Source organism: Antrostomus carolinensis, unplaced genomic scaffold (genome assembly GCF_000700745.2).
Source record: "Antrostomus carolinensis isolate BGI_N321 unplaced genomic scaffold, ASM70074v2 scaffold1831, whole genome shotgun sequence".
Taxonomy (NCBI): Eukaryota; Metazoa; Chordata; class Aves; order Caprimulgiformes; family Caprimulgidae; genus Antrostomus; species Antrostomus carolinensis.
Window position 1 is genome coordinate 61,382 of NW_010291815.1, and position 21,241 is coordinate 82,622.

The following is a 21,241-nucleotide window of genomic DNA, read 5'->3' on the forward strand; positions in this document are numbered from 1 at the left end:
TAGTCCAAACATAGAAGCAAGTGGAGTGGTCACATTAATTTCAGGCTCAATGTTTGGGATAGTATTTTGAATATAATTTGTATGAATATAGATATATATGCTTATATGTATGTATCTATATATGGGGGGGTGTATACACAGGCAAATATTTCAGAGACTTGTTTGCTTGTTTTAGTGTTGAAAGAGAGGAAAAAGAAGTCCAGACTCTTTTTTCTTTCCTGTGAAATCTCATTCAGAGAGTTTTCAGAATTTTAATAGCTTATGAATTCTAATATTTTGTATATTTTTTAATATGGTATGTGATTATTCTGCTTTTAGGCTGTATCACCAGCTCTTCGGTCATCAAAAATGCCCGCAGCAGGGTCTGAGGAACGCCCCGTGGGGAAGGATGGTAGAACAGCAGTGCCGTACCCACCAAGTAAGTAGCAACAACTGGTTACCGCTTTGTTGGCAGTTACAGTCTCCTTATTGCTACCATAATGCCTTTTTAGGAGCCTTATAATGTCACTTTTTCAGCACTAAGAGGTAGTGTGCTTATTTTGTTCTGTAATTCCCAGATGCCAACATTAAAAGAGGATAAGCAGATTTTAAGGGAAACAGTGGATGGTAATAAATACATATATTTTTAACGTGCCTACTGAGATTTGATATGCTGTTCTGTTGACACTCTTGTCTTAGATAGGAAGCATGGGAGGGATTTGTTACAAATCTTCGTTTAGAAGCTGTCCCCTCTGTTCTCAGTTCAGTATTTAATTTCAGTTTGTCACTTACACCATTACCACATCCTTCTCTAACTACAAATCATTCTTCTTTTTAAAGAATTCAGAGAATTTAAAGCTGTGACTTTCCAACTGGCCATTATGGTGCAACCTGTCTTGGAAGAAAACTGCATTCAGCATTTGACAAATTCAGACTAAAATCACTTTCAGGGTTTAATCTAGTTGTGGAAGTGCATGATTAAAATAGAAGAAGTAGGTTCTAACTGAAGACACTTTGTACACCTTTTACAGATATCAGGAAAAATTTCTTCACCAAAAGAGTAGTAAAGCACTGGAACAGGCTGCCCAGGGAAGTGGTGGAGTCACCATCCCTGGAGGTATTTAAAAGACAGGTAGACATGGTGTATAAAGACGTGTTTTAGTGGTTAATGGTTGCACTTGATGATCTTAAAGGTCTTTTCCAACCAAAATGATCCTATGATTCTATTATTCTGTTTATATAGGTGGCATTTCTCTTGAGCTGAAAGAGAAATGTGTGTATGTTTGTGTGAGAGGAGGAAGGTGAGCTGTTCTGGTATAATACTAACCAATCATATTATGAATTACAAATTACTCAGTGGTGAGGAGGAAGAATGTTTGATTTTTGTGGCTGCTATAAGCTGAAATCAAATTTCTCTGTAAATCATTCTTTAATGCCTTCTCATTAACTTTAGCTGGTAATGAGAACAAATTGAGGAGAAGGAAAAAACCAGTCTGAAGGAGATGAGTCAGAGTTTTATGGACCCATAAAAGCTGTGCTGATTTACTCAAATGTAGAAGTCTGAAGTATACAGAGATTGGATTTTGACAGGTTTAGTTGATCCATAGCTTTTTAAAATATGCAAAGCTTTTTCAAGCATGACACACATGAAAATGAATAATGATAGTTAGCCTGTTGCTGTAGGGTTGGGGGATTTTTTGTAATTAAACTTTTTTATGAATCTGCACTGCAGAATTTTGCTAACTAGAGTGAGCTTGAGTGTGAGAAAATGATATACTGCTGAGCTGTATGACATGAGTTAGATACACTCCACTCCTGTTTTGTAGCTGTCCCCTTGACACCAGCTGTCGAGGCACAGCAGTATCTGCCGGGAACTGAAATGCCGTGTACATCATCATAGAGTCCCACTGACCACATTTCACTGTAACCTTCTTTCCTGTCCCCCTTCCTCCAGTTTCTAAAGCACGCTTCTCTTTGTTGAAAACCAGAGGTAGTAGCTAATCCAGCTGGCATCCTGAAGATTATATTTCATGTCAGCACTGGGTGGAAAATAGATTTTTCCTGTTCTACTGAACCTGTATTCAACATTAATTTATCTGATAACAGGACAAGACTAAGGTCTTTGAAATTTTTAATTCAAAGATTGAGGGGTTAAAAAAATGTAAAAAGAGCTGAGTGGAAATAATTCATAGCCCATTATTTACTCTGCTACTCCAGGTTGTGAAAGACTTTGGGTTCAGCTTTGACTGTTATTCCCAACAGAACTCCATTTTGAGAGGACTTGACCTATTTGAGTTGTTTCAATTTATCTAAAGAATTAAATAGATTGGCTGTCTCATCTCCTGCACAAAAGAACAGAATTCAGGTTTTGGCTCTGCCAAGGCAGAGTGGAGGCACATCCTGAGGTAGCAGCATACTACAGAAATGTACTGTTAGTGTGTATATTCACATACTATTCATAATTTTAATCCCATCACTTACTTCTGTTTTTTTGAAGTTTTGGGTTTCACTCTGTTTCACCAGTTTGGATTTCCCCAGTGCCATGTTTACCGCTCAGAAATCCATCTGTATTTATTTATGAATTTTCCAGAATCTTTAGGCTGCAGAAGTTACTGAATTTGACAGTATGTCCTTGTGTCCTGTCAGCTCGGGTTGGATGTATGTGTAGGAACGGAAATGGAATTGGGAGTTTAGTCTGTCAGAAAAAGTATTTAAGAAGAGACACCTGTGGGAATTTACCCTTCTCTAATCTGAGTGTTTTAACAGTGAATTCACCGGAGTGGTTATGTCCAGAGAATATCTGTCCTAATTCAAGTCAGGAACAGATAGCATGTATTCTGAATTTCAAGCAAAATAAATATGGAAGCTGATAGCTGGAAGGAGAAAGAAGGTAGCTGGGGAGAAAAAAGAGGACATTATTCTGATTTTTATTTGATTGCATTACACTTTATTAAGCACTTCTGTTGGGGTTTTTTGTTTGTTTGTTTTGCTTAAAGAAGAAAAATATACGATGGATGATTACATTATGTTCATTTACTGAGAAGTAATTCAGAGATTTTCCTGGCTTAATGTCTTGTGATGCAAAATTATAATTTTGTGGCTTCCTCTGTCATTTGTCACTTTTGGATGCCTAGCAGTCTGATTCCTCAGCAAAATTGCCTGTTTGTGTTAGCAACAGTAGCCTGTCCTCTCTTCAGGAGTTATGTCACTATGGACCAAACGAGACCACAGTGCCTGTATGTCAGTGGAAAAACGCAGCTGAGCGCACACTAATTCCAAAAGCCTCCCATTTTAGGGCTCGGTGTCAGCTCTAAAAAAGGGAAGAAACTGCTCCGTTCCTCCTTAGTGACATTTGCTGGGGTGAACTTTGCATTAATGTCAGTTTGTCTCTTTTATTATTAAATACTTTTTTTGTTGTTTTTAAAATTGTACATAGAATTTATGTCTCCACCAGTTTCTTGTTTCTGCTGAACAATAAGCTTGCAAAGTATCCCTAGGAATTAACTTTTCATCTAGATGTATACTGGTGTCAGGACTAGTAAGTCTGTAGAATCTTTGCTGGTTTTGAACTGATTAAATAAGAGCTAGTGTTGAGTAGGTCACTTCTCTTTATTGGATTTCCGTGAGAATTTGTATTTTAATGATTAACGGTGCATTATTTCATCATATTTAGCTGTGGCAGATCTCCAAAGGATGTTCCCAACACCACCTTCTTTAGAACAACACCCTGCCTTCTCCCCAGTAATGAGTTACAAAGATGGAATAAGTTCAGAGACTGTGACTACCTTGGGAATGATGGAAAGTCCCATGGTCAACATGGTTCCAACACAGCTTGCTGAGTTTAAAATGGAGGTGGAAGATGGATTAGGTAGCCCTAAACCTGAAGAAATTAAGGTAACATGCCAAAGATGTGGTATTTTCATCATCTCATCTATGTATGTTTTGATTTTTATAAACAAGTCACGTGTAGTGTGTGTAGCAGGCTACTGTAACAAATGAGAATGGGATCCATATAAAGTACATACCAGTTATTAGTTGGAAAAAAGAATATCTTCTCATGTAAAAGAGCTTTTTAATTGTTTCCCTGATCTTAACTAGAGGTATTTTTCTTCTTGTAAGTTTATGTTTGTAATGTTTTTGGGTGTTCTCAGGAAACAAACAATATTGTATGTGAAATGAGCCCTATGTCTAACAGAAAGAATTGTACGTATTTGAAAAAGCGTCCTACTTGTGACTAAGTAGCTGTTAAATGATTTATTTCTTCAGATAACTTTTCTGTAGCACCTTTTATGTATAGCCACTCCTTGCTGCCAGTCTCTGGGGATGCAGCGAGGATAAAGTCATGCATGTAGAAAGGCTGCCTTTTTCTCTCTGAAATGTTGCCTTTTTTGGTTAGGGTTGAAAATCTCTGAGAAAGCCCAGGGGTTGAACTTGCTCTGTTTCTTCTTCAGCTGATGTTACTTCACAAGTTTTAAGGCCAGATGGGACCATTCTTATCTGACTTTCTGTATAACACAGGTCAGGTAATGTCACATAGTTACTCCTATATTGAGTCCTATAGTGTATCTGAGTAAAGAACTATTTTTAAATGGGGACTCTGCTGCTGGGTACTAGTACTCACCTCCCCGACCTTACATATCAAGATGTATCCATTTTTCCATAGCATCACATAACAGGACTTAACATAAGCACCCAGCGTACATCGATTTGTATTTCATTGTTCCATCTTTAGCACAGGTTAAGAGGTAGGATAACGCCATTCTGCCTGCTTCTGTGTATTCTGCATTAACTTAACTTTTGGGGCCAATTTCTGTCACTTTTGTCAGAAGCTGTCGTTACCATATTTCCATGCATATAGCCTGACAGGTTTGGTTTGGTTTGTTTTTTAAAGATACACATTTCCTTGTAGAAATACACATCGCCTTGTTCTGCAGCAAGCTCATTTGTGCACAGGTAATAAAAAGGGAGATACACACTATAACTCTGTCCTCCTGGTAGTCCCCAGCCCTTGATTTTATGGCCTAATTCTCCTTCAGGCCCACCCTGTCCCTAATCAGCCACAGCCTGTTCCCTATTGCAGGAGCCATTCCTCTCCCCAACACCACCTCCTGCCCTCTCATTTTGTGCCCCTGTGAATGTTGGAATTAACCATAGGCTGAACTTTTAAGCATCTGCATTGTTGAGAGAGCTGTACAAAAAAAGATGTAGCACTTGCAGTTGCATGGACAAGAAGTGGCTATATATCAATATGAGAATACTGATATATAAATTTATCGTAGTATAAATGATTTAATCAGCTATGAATTAGTACATTTTCCTGCATGGCAGTAGTAGTACACCTTAGGGATAGTAAAAGTAAAGAACAGGCAAGCCACAGGGTGACTTTCTCCAAAGAGCATTCCGTTTTGTCCCTGGGATGGGAGGAAGCCCCTGTCCCTGGGGGGAAGTGAGGCAGCTTGTTGCATTCAGAGATTCTGTCTCCATATCATGATGAACTGTGTCTAGTCAGACCCAGGAGCTACCAGCTCCCAGGGCTGCAGAGGAGGCTGACACCTGGGAAGGGGCTGAGCTGGCAGAGAGCTTTTACAAACAGTTCTGTTGAGAGAGACTTTGCAGAAGTGTCAGGGAGTGAGTTATCCCTGTGCCCCTCGTGAAGACAGGCAGCCATCTGGAAAGCTGAGCACGTAGCAAGTCTGCTTGGTTATTGCAAGATCTCCTAACTTCATAACTTGAAGGCATGATGACAAAAGGCATCTTCTTGGAGCTTTGCTGGAGTACAGCTGTCCATTTGCCTTGTATAGTTTGTGTATCTACCAATTTTTATACCATCATAGAAGTTTGAAATAAGATTTTTATAAGGTTTGTAAGACTTTGCCTTGCCACGGACCTTGCTGCTTTTTTTCTGCTGTTTCTGCAGTAATCTCTTTGCTTAAGACTAGTGTAATTTGGGCCTGGAAAGAAAATCTGTACTGGAATTTGTTGAGCTGAAAGTTTTTGAGTGGGAACAGATTTTAGCGTGCCATTGATACCGAAGATATTTTAATCTCCCTCACAACCATTTTAGGAGTATTAAAATTCATATTTTAATTCTGCCTGATAACATTTCCAACAGCACAGTTTACTTGCTTTCAAGTGTGTCACACCTGCTCATACACACCAGTGGGGGAAACGAGCACCTAAACCCATTGCTAACCATTTTGAGAACATGGACGTAGATTTCTTGCGCTGAATATTCAGCAGATGAAGATAGCAATCCACACATTACTCATCTCTCAATGCTTTACGAGGTGCAAGGGAAAATGTAAAGATCTAAATACTGAAATTCTGAGAGAGACTACTGTTACTGTTGTAATCATTATTTTCACTTTGCAGTAGTGCCTCAAAAGGATTAGCTCTTTTCTTCTGAAAGAAACTTGGAATAGCTCTAGAAACTCTGGCTGAAGTTCCTGTCATTCTCTGCAATCAAACATGACAGTCAATGAAAGTCCAGTTGGACTGGACTTCATTTATGTTTATATTTAATATTATGTTTACTCGATTGTTTATATATTTATATTTGATACTCTCTTTATATTTGGGATGTGTAAAATGGCCGCTTTAATTACTTGGATTATACTAACCCCCAACGTGGGGGTTATTCAGAGAGGCTGATTTAAGGCACCTAAGGTTTCTTCACACTGTGACTTGGCCTCTCTCTCCATTGTCAGTATAAAAGTCTTGCAAAGATCATCTCTGTTAAGTGCCTACATTAGGTGCTTAAAGTTAGGTAGTATGAAAATTCCATAGTACACTACTCATTTTCCAGACATTGCTTGTCTTTAATGAATCTAATCTAATTGTGAAATCTACTGACATTAAAGATAAATAGCATCTCAGTGTAACAAGGAGCCTGAGCTGGGTTTCCTTGAAGGAACTGCTCTTCGGTGTTTTGTAGAATGAATAAATATAGTTAATTTTGGAAAAAATGCAATTGTAGAGGGTTCAAACAGTACAATAGGTTTTAATTAAAAATAAATATCTGAATATAAAGAGCAACCTTGCCATATTGATGTAAACAGTGTCACTTGGATGTTACAGGATTTTTCGTACGTGCACAAAGTTCCATCATTTCAACCTTTTGTGGGCTCCTCCCTTTTTGCTCCACTGAAGATACTGCCAAGCCAGTGCCTCCTACCTCTGAAGATACCAGATGCCTGCATTTTCAGGCCTTCTTGGGCTGTTCCTCCTAAAATTGAACAACTTCCTTTGCCGCCTGCAGCCACTTTCATTAGAGATGGCTACAAGTAAGTACAGTCTTGTAGGAAATGAGTTTGTCATGCCCGTACCTGAAATGGCTCGTTAATGAAAATGTTTGTATGTATTAAGTGCTTTACTACACACCAGAACCATAAAATAACCTGCATGTGTATTTTAAACCTACATTTGTCATTGAGAACAAAAAAGTTCTGATAGTAGGAACGTTTGAATTAAAAACAGCTTTTGGAAATTGGTGATGTTACATACAGTATGTGTCCACTACACTCTTGAGTGGTTTTAAAAGAAAGGAATATGTGGTACTTGAATTAATTGCAATTTCTGATACAGGAAAATATTGTAATTCAACATAAACCAGAAGTGTTAGGGAATGAAATTAATGCACTTAACCTCTCACCTCCCTGTCCTCCCGTTTCCATATCCAGTTCTCTAGCCAGCAGTTTGTACTTGTGTGTTCAGTTTGAGCTTCGGTCTGATGGTACCTGGTCCTGATGACACCAGTTTGCCTTCTGAGAGCTCTTAAAACTTCGAGTCAGCCTGTGACAGCTCTCCTCTCCATGTTCTCATGTTAGATTTTCTGAGTTCTTGTGATTTACCCTGAGTAGGTCACACGTGGAGCTGCTGATCAGACAGATGCTGATGGGATGTGTGCTGTCCTCCCCTTGCTAAACACAAGAAGAAAAGATGCCGGATATGAGAGTGCTGTGACCTATAAGCAAACGTTGCTGTTAAATTGCAAAGCTTGTGTTCCTTACTCAATTCTCAGAAATCAGCAGTGTTTGTGGGAGAAATTCATTGCTGGAGATTTTGAAAGCTATCAAGAATTTGCACCATTAAATTCATAAAACCTCTTTAAAGGCATAATAATAGTAGAAAGATCTCCTGCTGCACTGCATTGATTTCTAGAGGAAGTAGCCTGTATCTTTAAATCAGTCTGTAAATCCTTCAAATCAGTCATTTTCCAGCTCCAAAGGATCCTTCACTGTTCTCAAAAGAATTGCAAAAAAGAAATTGTAAACCCTTGATAGTGCCTAGGGAGCAATTTAATTCTCAGGTTTTTTTCATAATAGTAACTGATTCACCAGGCCTGAGCTGGTTATTAATTTCAGGTATTTGTTGGGGAAAAAAACCCCTTTCATTTTCAATATAATTCAATTAGAGTGAAGATTATTACTGCAGGCTTCCGACAGAGTGGTGATTGCCAATCAAGATTTCTAGGTCACCTTTTCTTACGAGTCTGAGGCATTCACTATGCTTCAGATTCAGAACTCCTTCAAACCTTGGTTCATTTTTTTTTTCTCTGTCTTGCTTTGAGTTGGACATACATCAGTGCAAGGTAATGAAATGATTCAATAAAATGATTCTCAGGAATAAGGTCTTCACTATTTTCCTTTTCAAGTCACTAATGATATGTGAGCGTTAAAATAGTACTTCTTTTAAATAACACACAAAATACACAGTAAGAACAGACAAACCTGAGAAAAACCTGTTTCCTCTCCTTTCTCGAGTCTCACCGAGTTCTTACACTTTTTCCTTGCCCTCATGTGTAATGAACACATTTCAAGAAAAGTGAGCAGCTTATTAGCAGCTTGGAAAGAGAAAAGTTAAGTAAAGATCTTCTTATGATTGGCCCCATATTACCCGTTTCTTGATATAATGAGTCATTCCAAAGAGGGGATCAGTCTCCTGGGAATGTACAAACTGTTCTTTGGTCACTCGAATTTGGCAGAAAATGACAAAACCAAAGTAATAAAAACCAGGTATGACAGGAGGTGACCCAAAAATGTGATTCTTACCTTTACTGGACTAAGAGTTTGTAATGGAATGTGTCATACTGTGCTGTAGACTGTGTAATCCTAACTAAGTATTTGCATTTATAGTACCTGAAATACTTTTTTACCAGTTGCACACCACCATGAGGCAATAAATAAAGTGCCAGATGCATGACCTCTGACAGCTATTTAAAGTGATGACTTCTAAAATAAATTAAGATTTCTATGCCTCTGAAATATTTTCTTTGTTTCCACTAATGTCTGTCTATCTACAGATAATTGTGTTTAAAACAACAACTACAATTCTTTCTCTTTTCCCTAAAAGCGTTACAAATATCCTAAAATCTTAACTCGATAATTTATCTAGAGATTCTTCTCAAGAGCATTTGAGTTTCAGGCCATGGGAATAATCTTTAAGAGGGCTCAGTGCCTGAGATGATTCCTTTTTATTATACTGATAAAAAACAATGGTGTTCATGATGAGAATTACAATTTTAGTTGAGAGATGTCAGTAGAAGGTCATGAGCAGAATGTCTAAAGGTGTTTTCTTCACTACAGTTACAGTCAATCCTTTCAGTTTTCACCATCTCCTTGTACTTAAAAATCAGTTTTGACAAACTCATTCTTCACAACCAACCCATTTGTGATGGCATTTGACTCCGTTTTTCATGTATTTCTCCTAGCAATGTGCCTAGTGTTGGGAGTTTGGCCGACCAAGACTATCTTCAGATGAACACTCCTCAGATGAATACACCAGTGACGCTAAATAGTGCTGCTCCGGCCAGCAACAGTGGAGCAGGAGTTCTGCCGTCACCAGCGACTCCCCGCTTCTCTGTTCCTACCCCACGCACTCCCAGGACCCCAAGGACTCCTAGAGGTGGGGGTACTGCGAGCGGTCAAGGATCTGTAAAATACGACAGCACAGATCAAGGTTCACCTGCTTCTACCCCTTCTACGACACGGCCGCTGAATTCTGTGGAGCCAGCCACTGTTCAGCCCATCCCAGAAGCCCACAGCCTGTACGTCACCTTGATTCTCTCAGACTCTGTGTTGAACATCTTCAAAGACCGTAACTTTGACAGCTGTTGTATATGCGCCTGTAACATGAATATTAAAGGGGCAGATGTCGGGTTATACATCCCAGACTCATCTAACGAGGATCAGTACCGCTGCACCTGTGGCTTTAGCGCGATTATGAACCGCAAATTAGGTTACAACTCTGGGCTCTTCATTGAGGATGAGCTCGATATTTTCGGCAAGACCTCAGACATTGGCCAAGCTGCAGAAAGACGGCTGATGATATGTCAAAGCAACTTGATCTCTCAGATGGGAGAGGGAGCTAGAAGGACCCAGGAGCCTCCCATGAGCCTCCTCCTTCTCCTCCAGAATCAGCACACACAGCCTTTCACATCTCTGAGCTGCTTGGATTATATGTCCTCCAATAATCGGCAGACGCTGCCGTGTATGAACTGGAGTTACGACAGACTGCAGGCAGACAGCAACGACTCCTGGATAGAATGCTTCAATGCCCTGGAGCAAGGCAGGCAGTACGTGGACAACCCCACTGGTGGGAAAGTGGATGAAGCCCTCGTAAGAAGTGCCACTGTCCATTCTTGGCCTCACAGCAATGGTATGGGTCATACACATGTTTTTTTTCTTTGATTTTTTTGTGACCTCTCTACATTTGTTGTGAGCCACTGCCTTCATCTTTATGTGGGAAATAACATGCGTAAAAATATTCTAGAATTAAAGTCATTTTCTGAAAGCTTTCTGAATTGCATCTAAAGTGCCAGTAATCCAGTTGTCCTTAGACTGACTGTGTGGTCTGAATTGTGTAAGAGTCTCTGGGAGCATGTAAATCTAAAGCAGAGATGCAAAACAAATTGAAGTATTGAGGGGAGGGCAGAATTATGGCCTTTGTTTTTTTTTGGAGAAGGGTATAAGTCAGCAGAAAAGAACTGCTCTGTATGAAAGTGTCACCAAGGAACAAAAAAAGTGATTTTATAAACAAATATTACCTGTTTATATGCTGAAGATGCTCTGGCTTCTTATGAACGGAGCTGGACAACAGCAATATTGAAAGGTTTGTGAAAAGGACTATGATGACAGCTTCTTTCAGTAACGTTTTCATACAATAACACATTAAATGCCATTAAGCTAATTAGAGTTGTACAAATTTTATGAGCACTGTGAAGAGCAATACAAAGGAACAATAAACCAAAAAATGTTGCCACCTCAAAATAATTCTTCCTGTTCCTCGCTGAAAATGATTGATGTTCCTTTGTCATTTGCAGTGCTGGACATCAGCATGCTCTCCTCCCAGGATGTGGTGCGCATGCTGCTGTCGCTCCAGCCCTTTCTCCAGGACGCTATCCAGAAGAAACGAACGGGAAGGACCTGGGAGAACATCCAGCACGTGCAGGGACCACTCACCTGGCAGCAGTTCCATAAGATGGCAGGACGGGGAACCTATGGTACGTACATTGTGGTATATGCCAATAGTTAACACAAAAGCATAGTGTTCTACAAGTGTGCACTTTCTTCTGGAAATACTTGGGAACAAATGGGCTCTTCATGGAGCTTTAAAATGCCTTCCAAGGCATCTGAAGCACACGCTTGAGTGCCACAGTGGAGGTTTCATCCAGATCGATGAGTATTTAGAGTGCAGAAATGCTGGGTGAAGATCAGCCTCCCTGTTTGAATCTGTGTCTTGGCTTGGCCTGAGATAGCTGGTGTAAAACTGACGTGAGCAGAGGAAGCTGTTCAAATTGTACCAAATCCTAACAGGAAGAGCAGCTTTGAGCTGTACAGATACTGAAGAGGCGGGTGGGTACGCTTTCTCCACAGAGAGTCTTGCTTCTTCTAAGGTTTCCCACAGTCTTAATAAGACATGTCAGTTTAAGTATCTCCTGGCTGTAAGTGACACTTCTGGAAAATACAGATTACAGAATAGATTTTGTATGTGCACAAAATGATGATGACATGTGAATAATGACTGACATGTACATATGGATTCCTCACCTGCAGTTTATTTCAGTTTTAACCGCGCAGTCTGACTTAGTTTATTTTTCTGCGGTTCCATTGTGCTTTGCTTTATTTTCTCTCTGTTGGTATTTGAGCTGTTGCTGCTTTCCTTGGGGGCAACTTGCAGTAACTACAGTTCCTGTCTAAAGCTATTGTGCTTCACGAGGAGTACTTCAAATCATTTTTCCAGCATTTGTAACTTTAGGAGTTAGGATTTGCCAACTGTTACCAGAGAATAAAACCAAAATTACCATATAGGAAGTAGCAGAGACTTGGATATAGATTCAGTAATTTTTACCGAATGTTGACTTTTTAATTAAGTTGGATGATATTCTGCAGACACTACTGGGTATATTTTCACTTGAAATTTTCAACAATATTTCTTCTAATGAGCACAATGTCTGGGAGATACCATGTTAAACTGGATGGTGATCCTCTCGGCTGTGAGAACAAGTGCTCTGGAGCACTTCCTATGGAGAGAGGCAATTTTTAGGATTCTGATAACTTTGCTTAGTATTACATACCTGGGAATAAGTTTGCCTGACCATTTAACTTACTAATTTTGCACAGCCAGGTGGAGGTAGATGAGGAACTGTAAAATCAGATTTCATGTCATTACTTTGGATTGAGTAGGAACTCGTGAGATGTGGTTATGCTTATGACAAAGGAAAACCACGAGATTAAGCCTTGAGAAGGGCAATACATGTATTTACAGCACACTGAAAGATGTTTTATTGCAACTTTCTAGGAAAGTTTAAATGGTGCTTGGATCAGCTTCCTCTACTTTGCCTGACTGAACTTTGATTTTATGACATTTCTTAAGTACAATATAAATCTTTCTTCTCCTTTATTAAATATTTTTTTCCCAAGGAAAAAGACTGTGGGAGAACGTGGTTTCTCAGGCATGATACAGCTCCTTACATGTCTCCACTCTGTGGTCAAACTTCTAGGAGACTCAGCTTGGCAAGGGATTAGTGATTTCCAGTATTCCTGTAAAAGAACCCACTTCCTGGTACATCAGAGAGCCCACTGCAGTTAAACCAGTTATTTTAACTTTTTTTCTTTCTTTCTTTCTTTCTTTTTTTTCTTTCTCTCATATTTTCGGATAATAAATTACTTATTTTAACAGAGAAACAGACTTTTAAAAAAAGGACTTCCTGACAATCTCTCCGTTCTCTTTGCCGTTCTGGGAGAGGCTGTTGCTTGACCCATACGGGGGCCATCGGGATGTCGCCTATATTGTCGTGTGTCCAGAAAATGAGGCCTTGCTCGATGGAGCCAAAACTTTCTTCAGGGACTTGAGTGCTGTATACGAGGTTGGAAAGAGGAACCACACTGAATTATTTCTTCTTAAGTGTCATTTCTGCTCCACTGCATGCTTATTGGGAGAAATCCATGGGTTTTTAAAGTAACGATTACTTGAATAAGGTTTTCTTTCATTTTGAGGACTTTCTGCACATTCAGAGTCCAAGAATAATTGGAGTTACACTGTGACTCTCTGTGCATTTCAGGGTTTTTGTTGCCATCTGCTCTTCCCAGCACACATTCTCTTATTTTACAGAGGATCTAACACTAGGATTCATACAGTTGCAACCTAACACACAAAAGCCCAACCAAACCTAAAGAGGAGGGAGTAGATTAAAGAATCTGTTGCTTTCTTGTAATTGCTGGGCTGGAGATAAAACCATTTCCTATGTTAGATGCACATTAGCTAGTACTGAATGTGTAAGATTACTTTGTAACCTTAGTTCTGCTGTAAGTGCAATTCAAGTCCACAGATAAGTGTAGCCTTTTGGTTTTATATTTATTAAGAAGCCACCAGATGTGTGCTGGTAATAAAGGGTTTAGCTACAAACCAGTCTGCATGACTTCCTCAGGTGCTTGGCATCTAGTTACAGGCGTTTCTTCTTTCCTCACCAGATGTGTAGACTTGGCCAGCACAAACCAATCTGCAAAGTGTTACGCGATGGGATTATGCGGGTGGGAAAGACTGTGGCACAGAAGCTGACGGACGAGCTGGTGAGCGAATGGTTTAACCAGCCTTGGGGCACTGAGGAGTGTGACAATCATTCCAGACTCAAACTTTACGCGCAAGTTTGCCGGCATCACCTAGGTAAGTCTACCACGGCGTTAGCAAGGCTGTCTTGTTTTCTGTAGGTATATTACAGTTTATTTGCAGTAGGTGGAAGCAGGGGAGTTTTTCCTAATGTACGGATTATGATATATTTAAAAATTAAAAAAAAGGTATTATGAGGCTTTATCTTAATTTCTTAATCACTTCCGTGCTAAATTTGCCTACTTTAGAAAGTTTTCTTACGAAAGTATTATCATGTCACAGATTCAAAAGCCAATTCTTACCTTTTTAGGAAAGTCAGTTTGGTATAAGACATTTGTATGTTTCTAAGCAGTTCCACACAAGACTGAATGTAAAATTGATCTGGTTTATATCCTACTAATATGGATGATCACACCACTGTGACAGAATGCTGTGCGTGGTGCCTGCAGGTACAGCATTGAGTTATATAAAAGGCGAGGTCACTAAAGCTGCAAAGGAAGCAAGAATTAACACAGGTGGAAAAGAGAAAGTGCACACGTAGGTGAGGAATTGGGCAGGGTATTGGAAACTTCCCCTGCTGGCGATTTACCACCTCTGAGAGTAAATAAATAATAAATATTCTTTTACTTATTTTTTATTCATTTGTTAGTTAAAAATAATCGCTGTGATATCTCTTTCTCTGCTACTGAGGAGCACAAATAACTATATTAAGGTTTGCCATTATTGTAGCTCAGGTAAAAAGGACTTCTAGTTTTTCAGTCTGACAGAGATAACCTGTAGTAGATTGCAAAGCTGAGCGCTATATAGAGCTGTTATCACCACACGATCTAGCCAGAGGTAATGACATGTCAGTACCAACCTGGATACACAAAGCTCTGCAAAGTCAATCCTGATTCCTATCAGTTAGAACTGAAACCCTGAAAAATGGATTCTAAAGTAAATATTTATAATGGAGTTTATATTCACTTAGCATTTTTATACTCTTAGAATATTCTAAAATCGCAGAAAATATTGTATGACTTTACGGTTAGTACAGTTCACTTCGATCTGACAGACTGTCATTAATCTCCTTCCCTCTTCATATGCCATTTCAGCACCTTACTTGGCCACCCTGCAGCTTGACAGCAGCCTGTTGCTCCCACCGAAGTACCAAACCCCAGCGCCAGCAGGCCAGACACCAACAGCAACTGGGAATACTGGACCCGTGCCCTCAAATCCCACCTGTCTTTCGGCTGCTGGGGCACCACCAACAGGCAGTTCCTTTAACTCCACGCCCAGCGGTGGGACCACCAGCCTTCCCACGGGAAGTAGTTCATCCTCTGGATCCTCTGTGCCACAACTGTCAGCATCTTCTGCAACACCCAGCGTTAACCAGATGGCCACTACCTCCACTCCAGGGTTTAGTGGGAGCATTGGTTCAGGGCAGAACACCAACACTGGGGGAAACACAGACCGCTCGCAAGGAAGCACAGGTCCCGGAGGAGAGACAGAGTCAGGTCAAAACTTACCACAGCAGCAGCAGGAAGGACAGGAAGGGTAAGTTACTTAAGTGCTCCAGTGACTCAAAGTACTTCTAATTAAATCAGCTGTTCTCCTGTTTCATGTAACTCACAGCCTTTAAGCCTTATGTAAATCCTTGAAAGGAGAGTTCCCCCTGAGCCGTGCAGTACTACTGCCCAGCTGTAAGTGGAGCAGGGCACATTTTCATTTGTTCACAGCAGTTCCTGATAAAGGGGAGCTGGAGAAAAAAACTTCTCCTTTTTCATTATGAGGAACAGAACTTGATTCAACTGCACAAACATGGGTGGTGTAGTGCCCTTTGGGATGCCTTAGGATACCCCACCTGGCCTGTGTTTGCAGGACCCCCTCCCTGGAAGTGTTCTCGGCCAGGTTGGATGAGGCTTTGAGCAACCTGGTCTAGTGGAAGGTGTCCCTGCTGCTGGCAGGGGGGTTGGAACTGGATGAGCTTTAAGGTCCCTTCCAATCCAAACCAGTCTGGGATTCTATGATTCTATGACAAGAGAAACACGAGGTGTCTATAGGTCCTGTGCCGTACCCACTGGCTTGGTCTCATACGTGTCAGGTACTGCGGGATGTCTCGTGGACTGAATGCCTCTTACCTTGGGAACTCCATCATGCCTGTCATGTTAGATATCAAACGCAATCCAGGGATTTTTTTTTCCTGGTTTTCCTGCATTACAAGTATTGTGTTGCAAGCAGGTGCACTGTGAGGTTAGGAAACAGGATTATATTGTTACTTTAAAATAAATTTTAGCAGCGCAACTTTTTTAAAGACTTCATTATAAATAGTCATCCATCAAACATAAAAATTAGGAAAAGGTTTTTTAACATCTCATGTAAGTAACTTCCTGAGTGAACATGTTTTTCATTACTCTCATAATAATGCATATTACTGATAGTCGTGATATATGTTACGGAGTTCCTGGATCTGAAGTGAAAAGCCCACATCCTGTTGTAGTTTGGGTTATCCTTAAGACATCTGTTCACTGGATCTGGGCAAAATACCATTTTATCAACTGCAGCGTGGTTTCTGACCAAAGGAGTCTGAGCTGCTTTTTATCACTTACAGATGTTGAGCCTCCCATTCATGGTTGAGGCACGGAGGAGTGTTTTACCGAGTAAAAAATGTTCACTTGCTCCTTCCATTACCAGTGGAACCTTTTCTGTCACTGAACAGGGGACTCAGTCTCCAGGAATATTACTTTGGGACTTTTCCTCAGTTCTCAGTTCCTTCTCTTCCCCTTCCGCCTCTCCCAAAACACAACCCTAAACATCAGCAAAATCCAGACATGCACAAACATGACAAGAAAGCTCACAGAGCTCATATTAAGTCACCTTCTCCATATTCTTCAGTCATAATCTAATCTGATTGCATTAAATGAGATTATGTTAGACTTTATGCTAAGTATCTTTAAGGCATAATTATTAGCAGGCATTTGGGATTAAGAACTGCAGTGAGTAAAAGTCATCTCTCCTCATTCACTGGTGTCATCTTTTTTTAGTTTGGCTTCTGAACATAAGACTCCCTTAATACTCTCCTTTTTCCTCTTCTGCCTCAGCCTTGCACACCCTTACAGAAAACAAATAACGAGCAGTTGTTGTAACTTGCCTTTGAATCTGACATGGTGTGTGTCTCCAGTGTTACAGAGAGGGAGAGGATAGGGATTCCCACGGAACCCGAGTCTGCGGACAGCAATGCCTATCCCCCAGCAGTTGTCATCTACATGGTGGATCCTTTCACCTACACTGCAGATGAAGAATCTGCCTCCACCAACTTTTGGCTGTTAAGTCTGATGAGATGCTACACAGAGATGTTGGATAACTTGCCTGAGAATATGAGGAATTCTTTCATTCTTCAGGTAATTCTGCCTTCCTCTATCATTGCACTGGAGGGTCATTTTATCACTGTATACTTTTGATACTTGTGCTATACTGAAAGATACAAGATGGAAGATAAGATATCAAATTTTGGTGACATTTACAAATTATTTTGTTGACAGTACAAGGCTCTATGAAAAAACACTTGCTTTTGTTTTGAGGAGGAAATTAATTTAAGGCAGCCACAGTATCCTGGCGTCAAATCTGTGGCACGGTTCTGGCGATCCTATATGCTAGATGCTTCCTGAAGAGGGATTTCAGTTACTTAAGTTGCAACTTGGGCTGCCATTGCCAAAATTGTCCAGTTGCTCCTTTGATTACTTTGCATGTTCTGTTTGTTTTTTATATTTTATCTGATTTATACTTTTTAATCCAAAAGAAGTACGTGGAACCAGACATTTAATGCATGATTTAACTATTGTATTGTTATTATCTGCTTCTTAAAAATAATTTACCATGTAACTTAGCATATAATAATGGTTACTTACTATGGAATTACTTCAGAATTGAATTTGTGTAGGCTGAAGCAGAGCTTGGCCTGTTGCCCAGACAGGCTGCGTTTTGCCATGCCTCTGCTTCCACAGTGGCTGGGTCTGAATAAACGGGGGGGAGAACAGGCTATGCATGTGCCTGGGCAACACATGCAAGAAGCAGCATGTGAATGATTTCTGTGTACCGTGTTCATGGATGCTTAACTTGGCTTTAAAGTATTTTAATTTAAATGATTAAAAAAAAAATTCTAAGTTATCATAGCATCTCAAATTGGACATGGAAAACAGTTGGCACTTTTTGTAATTGCATCATTCCCTGAAATGATGAGGGAAACTGTCACCAAAATATTTTAGGCTTGGGGATGAACTGAAAATCAGATTCATAACTTCATGTTCTGGTAGACTGCAGCTAATTTAATTGATTTGGACTTGAAGATATTAAAAACAAAATAGCCAATGATATCACAGAGTCTGGAATACAAGAGCATTTAAACTATATATTGAAATTGTATCTTAGTCTGTGTAGGACAACTAATGGGCTTATGAATTCTACGTACTGGGCTGTTTATTTTCTGGGCACTGTTTATTTTCTGGGCACTTACTGTTTCTTTCTCAAAATACGTGGCATTTTGCCAATTTAAGTCAAAATAGTAGATGATTTTCTCTAAATAAAGAGTAACAGGATATAGTTACCAGCACAGTATTCTCACAGCTGTACCACAGTATACACAAACATACAGTTATTTCAAAATCAAATCAAACCCAAATGTTTACAGATTTATTAGAATTCATATATAGAGGGGAAAAGCTCAGCTCCTGAAATTGTTGGATAAAGAAGTTGTCTTGTAAAAACACAAAGTCACATTTAGTAAGTAGAATATTCTACCAGTTCCAAGGCTCAAGCAAGAACCATAGAGTAGTAAAAGTTTAGTGATATTTGAAGTTCTATTACAACTGAAGGTATTTGTTGAAAGAGTCTGCCTGGGTCTGGTGGTGTTATACAACGTAAATATTTTGTATTGGTAGTTTCTCCTCCAAAGATCTCACTGTTCCTTTCCACAGCCATGTACAGGACACTCTATTTCTCAACAGGACATTGAAAAACAAGAGTTTACAGGGATTTAATTCTGATTTTTAAAAGATTTGAACTGGAAAGATGACTTTTGTTATGCTTTGTTACCTTCTGAAGGAATGTTGTGCCATTTCTCCTCTCCATTCTTCTTGTGCCGATGGGTCTTAACCACCAGACTCAAACCTCCTGGGCAAATCTGACTGTAGTTCTGTTTCTTGCTTGTTGAATGTGTGAATTTAAGTGTCTTCCTTCACGTTACTTTCTGAAAGAAATAAAACTGGACAGCAGCATAAGACTGCTGAGGTTCCACTGTTAACTGAAAAGGAGAAACAACCACATAAACCATTACAATAGAATTTTAATTCTCCTTTCTACAATCTTCTTTAAGAATGACACTGCAGTGCAAACAAATACTAACTCTGACCACAAAGTATGGAACAAACCTGCTGAAACACAAAGGTCAGAATACTGAGGTGATACAGTAACAGCTACCTGTGAATAAAGATATTGATCAGAAAAGGTGTTTTACAAAAAGTCAAGTGTTTGAATATGGGTGTTTGGTTTTGGACTGAGGATTAAAAAAATTAAAACTACCCCCAAATTTTTTGAGTATTGCTTTTAAAAGCCATTAGTAGTTAGTACTTGTGGTATATTTTGATAAATGTTATATGTGTAATTAATTATGTGCCCTTCCACTTACAGTACGAGTGAGAAAGTGGACTTCAGGAAAATAAGACTTGATTGGGAGAATAATCTGTTCTTTTTGTGTAGCTATTTGTGTTTCTCATTTACTGATGTTTGTATCACAGAAGGCAAAATTTATGTAGAGTTTCTAGTAAGTGTTTGTCAGCTATTCCAGCTGTATTGTAGTAGTACTACAGGAAGACTCTTCTGTTACATTGGGCAGCAGGAGTCTCAGCTTTCTGAGGGGTTTTGCAACCTGAAATGAAATTCATCATTCTGATGGCAACAGCGGGTTTGTGTCGGGGAGGACAACTGCTGAGTGCTCGTGCAGGAGCTCTGATGGGAAGCTACAGAGCCCGCAAATAACTGAATACCATGTACAGTGTCGTGGATGTTAAATGACTTACAAATGTATAAATCTGGTTTGATATTAATGAACAGCTCTTTGAAGACTTTCAATCATGTTTTATTGGTTGTATGAATTTTATAGATCGTGCCTTGCCAGTACATGCTGCAGACAATGAAGGACGAGCAGGTTTTCTACATTCAGCACTTGAAGTCTTTGGCATTTTCCGTGTACTGCCAGTGCAGGAGGCCGTTGCCCACGCAGATTCACATCAAGTCTCTCACAGGCTTTGGGCCAGCTGCCAGCATCGAGATGACCCTCAAAAATCCTGAGGTAAGTCTTGGTGTCAAGAAAATGAAAACCTGCTAATAAACTGTAACAGCCTTTTTCAAATATCAAAAAAAAAAATTAGAGAAAATACTTTTAGGAGTATTTTTTCAAGGTAGAGAAGACAGTGATAATAAAAAGGGAAAAGGTAAGCTAACGCTAACAGAAAATAGTACGAGAAATGTCAGACTGCTTGCTTTCAGAACAGTTTCAGCTTCTGCTTTTGAGTCATAAAGTAAAAGGTTAAATTGAAGTTCAGTTTGAAAGAAGACAAAATGTATGCTGTTACTTGGGATGGTGAGATGTTTTGCAGTTCTAGTCTATAGTACTCCTACAAGAAAGTGTTCATGTCCAAACTTTATTTATATACATATGTATATATATGCATATATATGAAATAAGTTTCTGTGCCTAATTACAGATAATATATTAATTCCCTGAGGTAATCAAGAAATCCCCCTATTTTAGTGGGCTTATCTTTCATCTGTTTTTTAAACTGTAAATATTCAAGCCCTGTTTCTGGAATTTCAGGGATTTCAAAAGAAGAATAATCCATCCTACTTTCCATGAATGTTTTTCATTCTTTGAAAGATACCGATGAGTGTTTTATTTAGATTTAATGGACCAACTAAACACTTAAACACTTACCTTGGGATAAAGACATGCTTGTTAGGGTTTAAAAACCTCGTTTCAAAATCATCATAAAACCAAGCTATCAGCACGTTTCATGACTCACATAAAACCATAAGCTCTCACTGAAAATGTTTAAAAGCAGCATCACCCCAGGCGTCTCCTCTTCACATTCTCTCCGCACGCTTCCCTCAGAAAGGTACCTGT

The 21,241-nt window shown here is 39.5% G+C and overlaps 1 protein-coding gene across 1 annotated transcript in view; it reads left to right on the forward strand.

The window, feature by feature from the left end:
- The window catches only part of MED13L (mediator complex subunit 13L), a gene marked incomplete at its 5' end in the record, with an annotated part of 54,283 nt that overhangs the window by 15,472 nt on the left and 17,570 nt on the right, over window positions 1–21,241 (forward strand). The window contains 10 exons of the mRNA XM_029087152.1: window positions 319–418; window positions 3,653–3,873; window positions 7,057–7,262; window positions 9,701–10,635; window positions 11,300–11,479; window positions 13,176–13,345; window positions 13,950–14,142; window positions 15,180–15,621; window positions 17,246–17,465; window positions 20,222–20,410. Coding sequence (XP_028942985.1) covers window positions 319–418; window positions 3,653–3,873; window positions 7,057–7,262; window positions 9,701–10,635; window positions 11,300–11,479; window positions 13,176–13,345; window positions 13,950–14,142; window positions 15,180–15,621; window positions 17,246–17,465; window positions 20,222–20,410 — 2,856 coding nt within the window. The remainder of the gene's footprint in view (window positions 1–318; window positions 419–3,652; window positions 3,874–7,056; window positions 7,263–9,700; window positions 10,636–11,299; window positions 11,480–13,175; window positions 13,346–13,949; window positions 14,143–15,179; window positions 15,622–17,245; window positions 17,466–20,221; window positions 20,411–21,241) is intronic.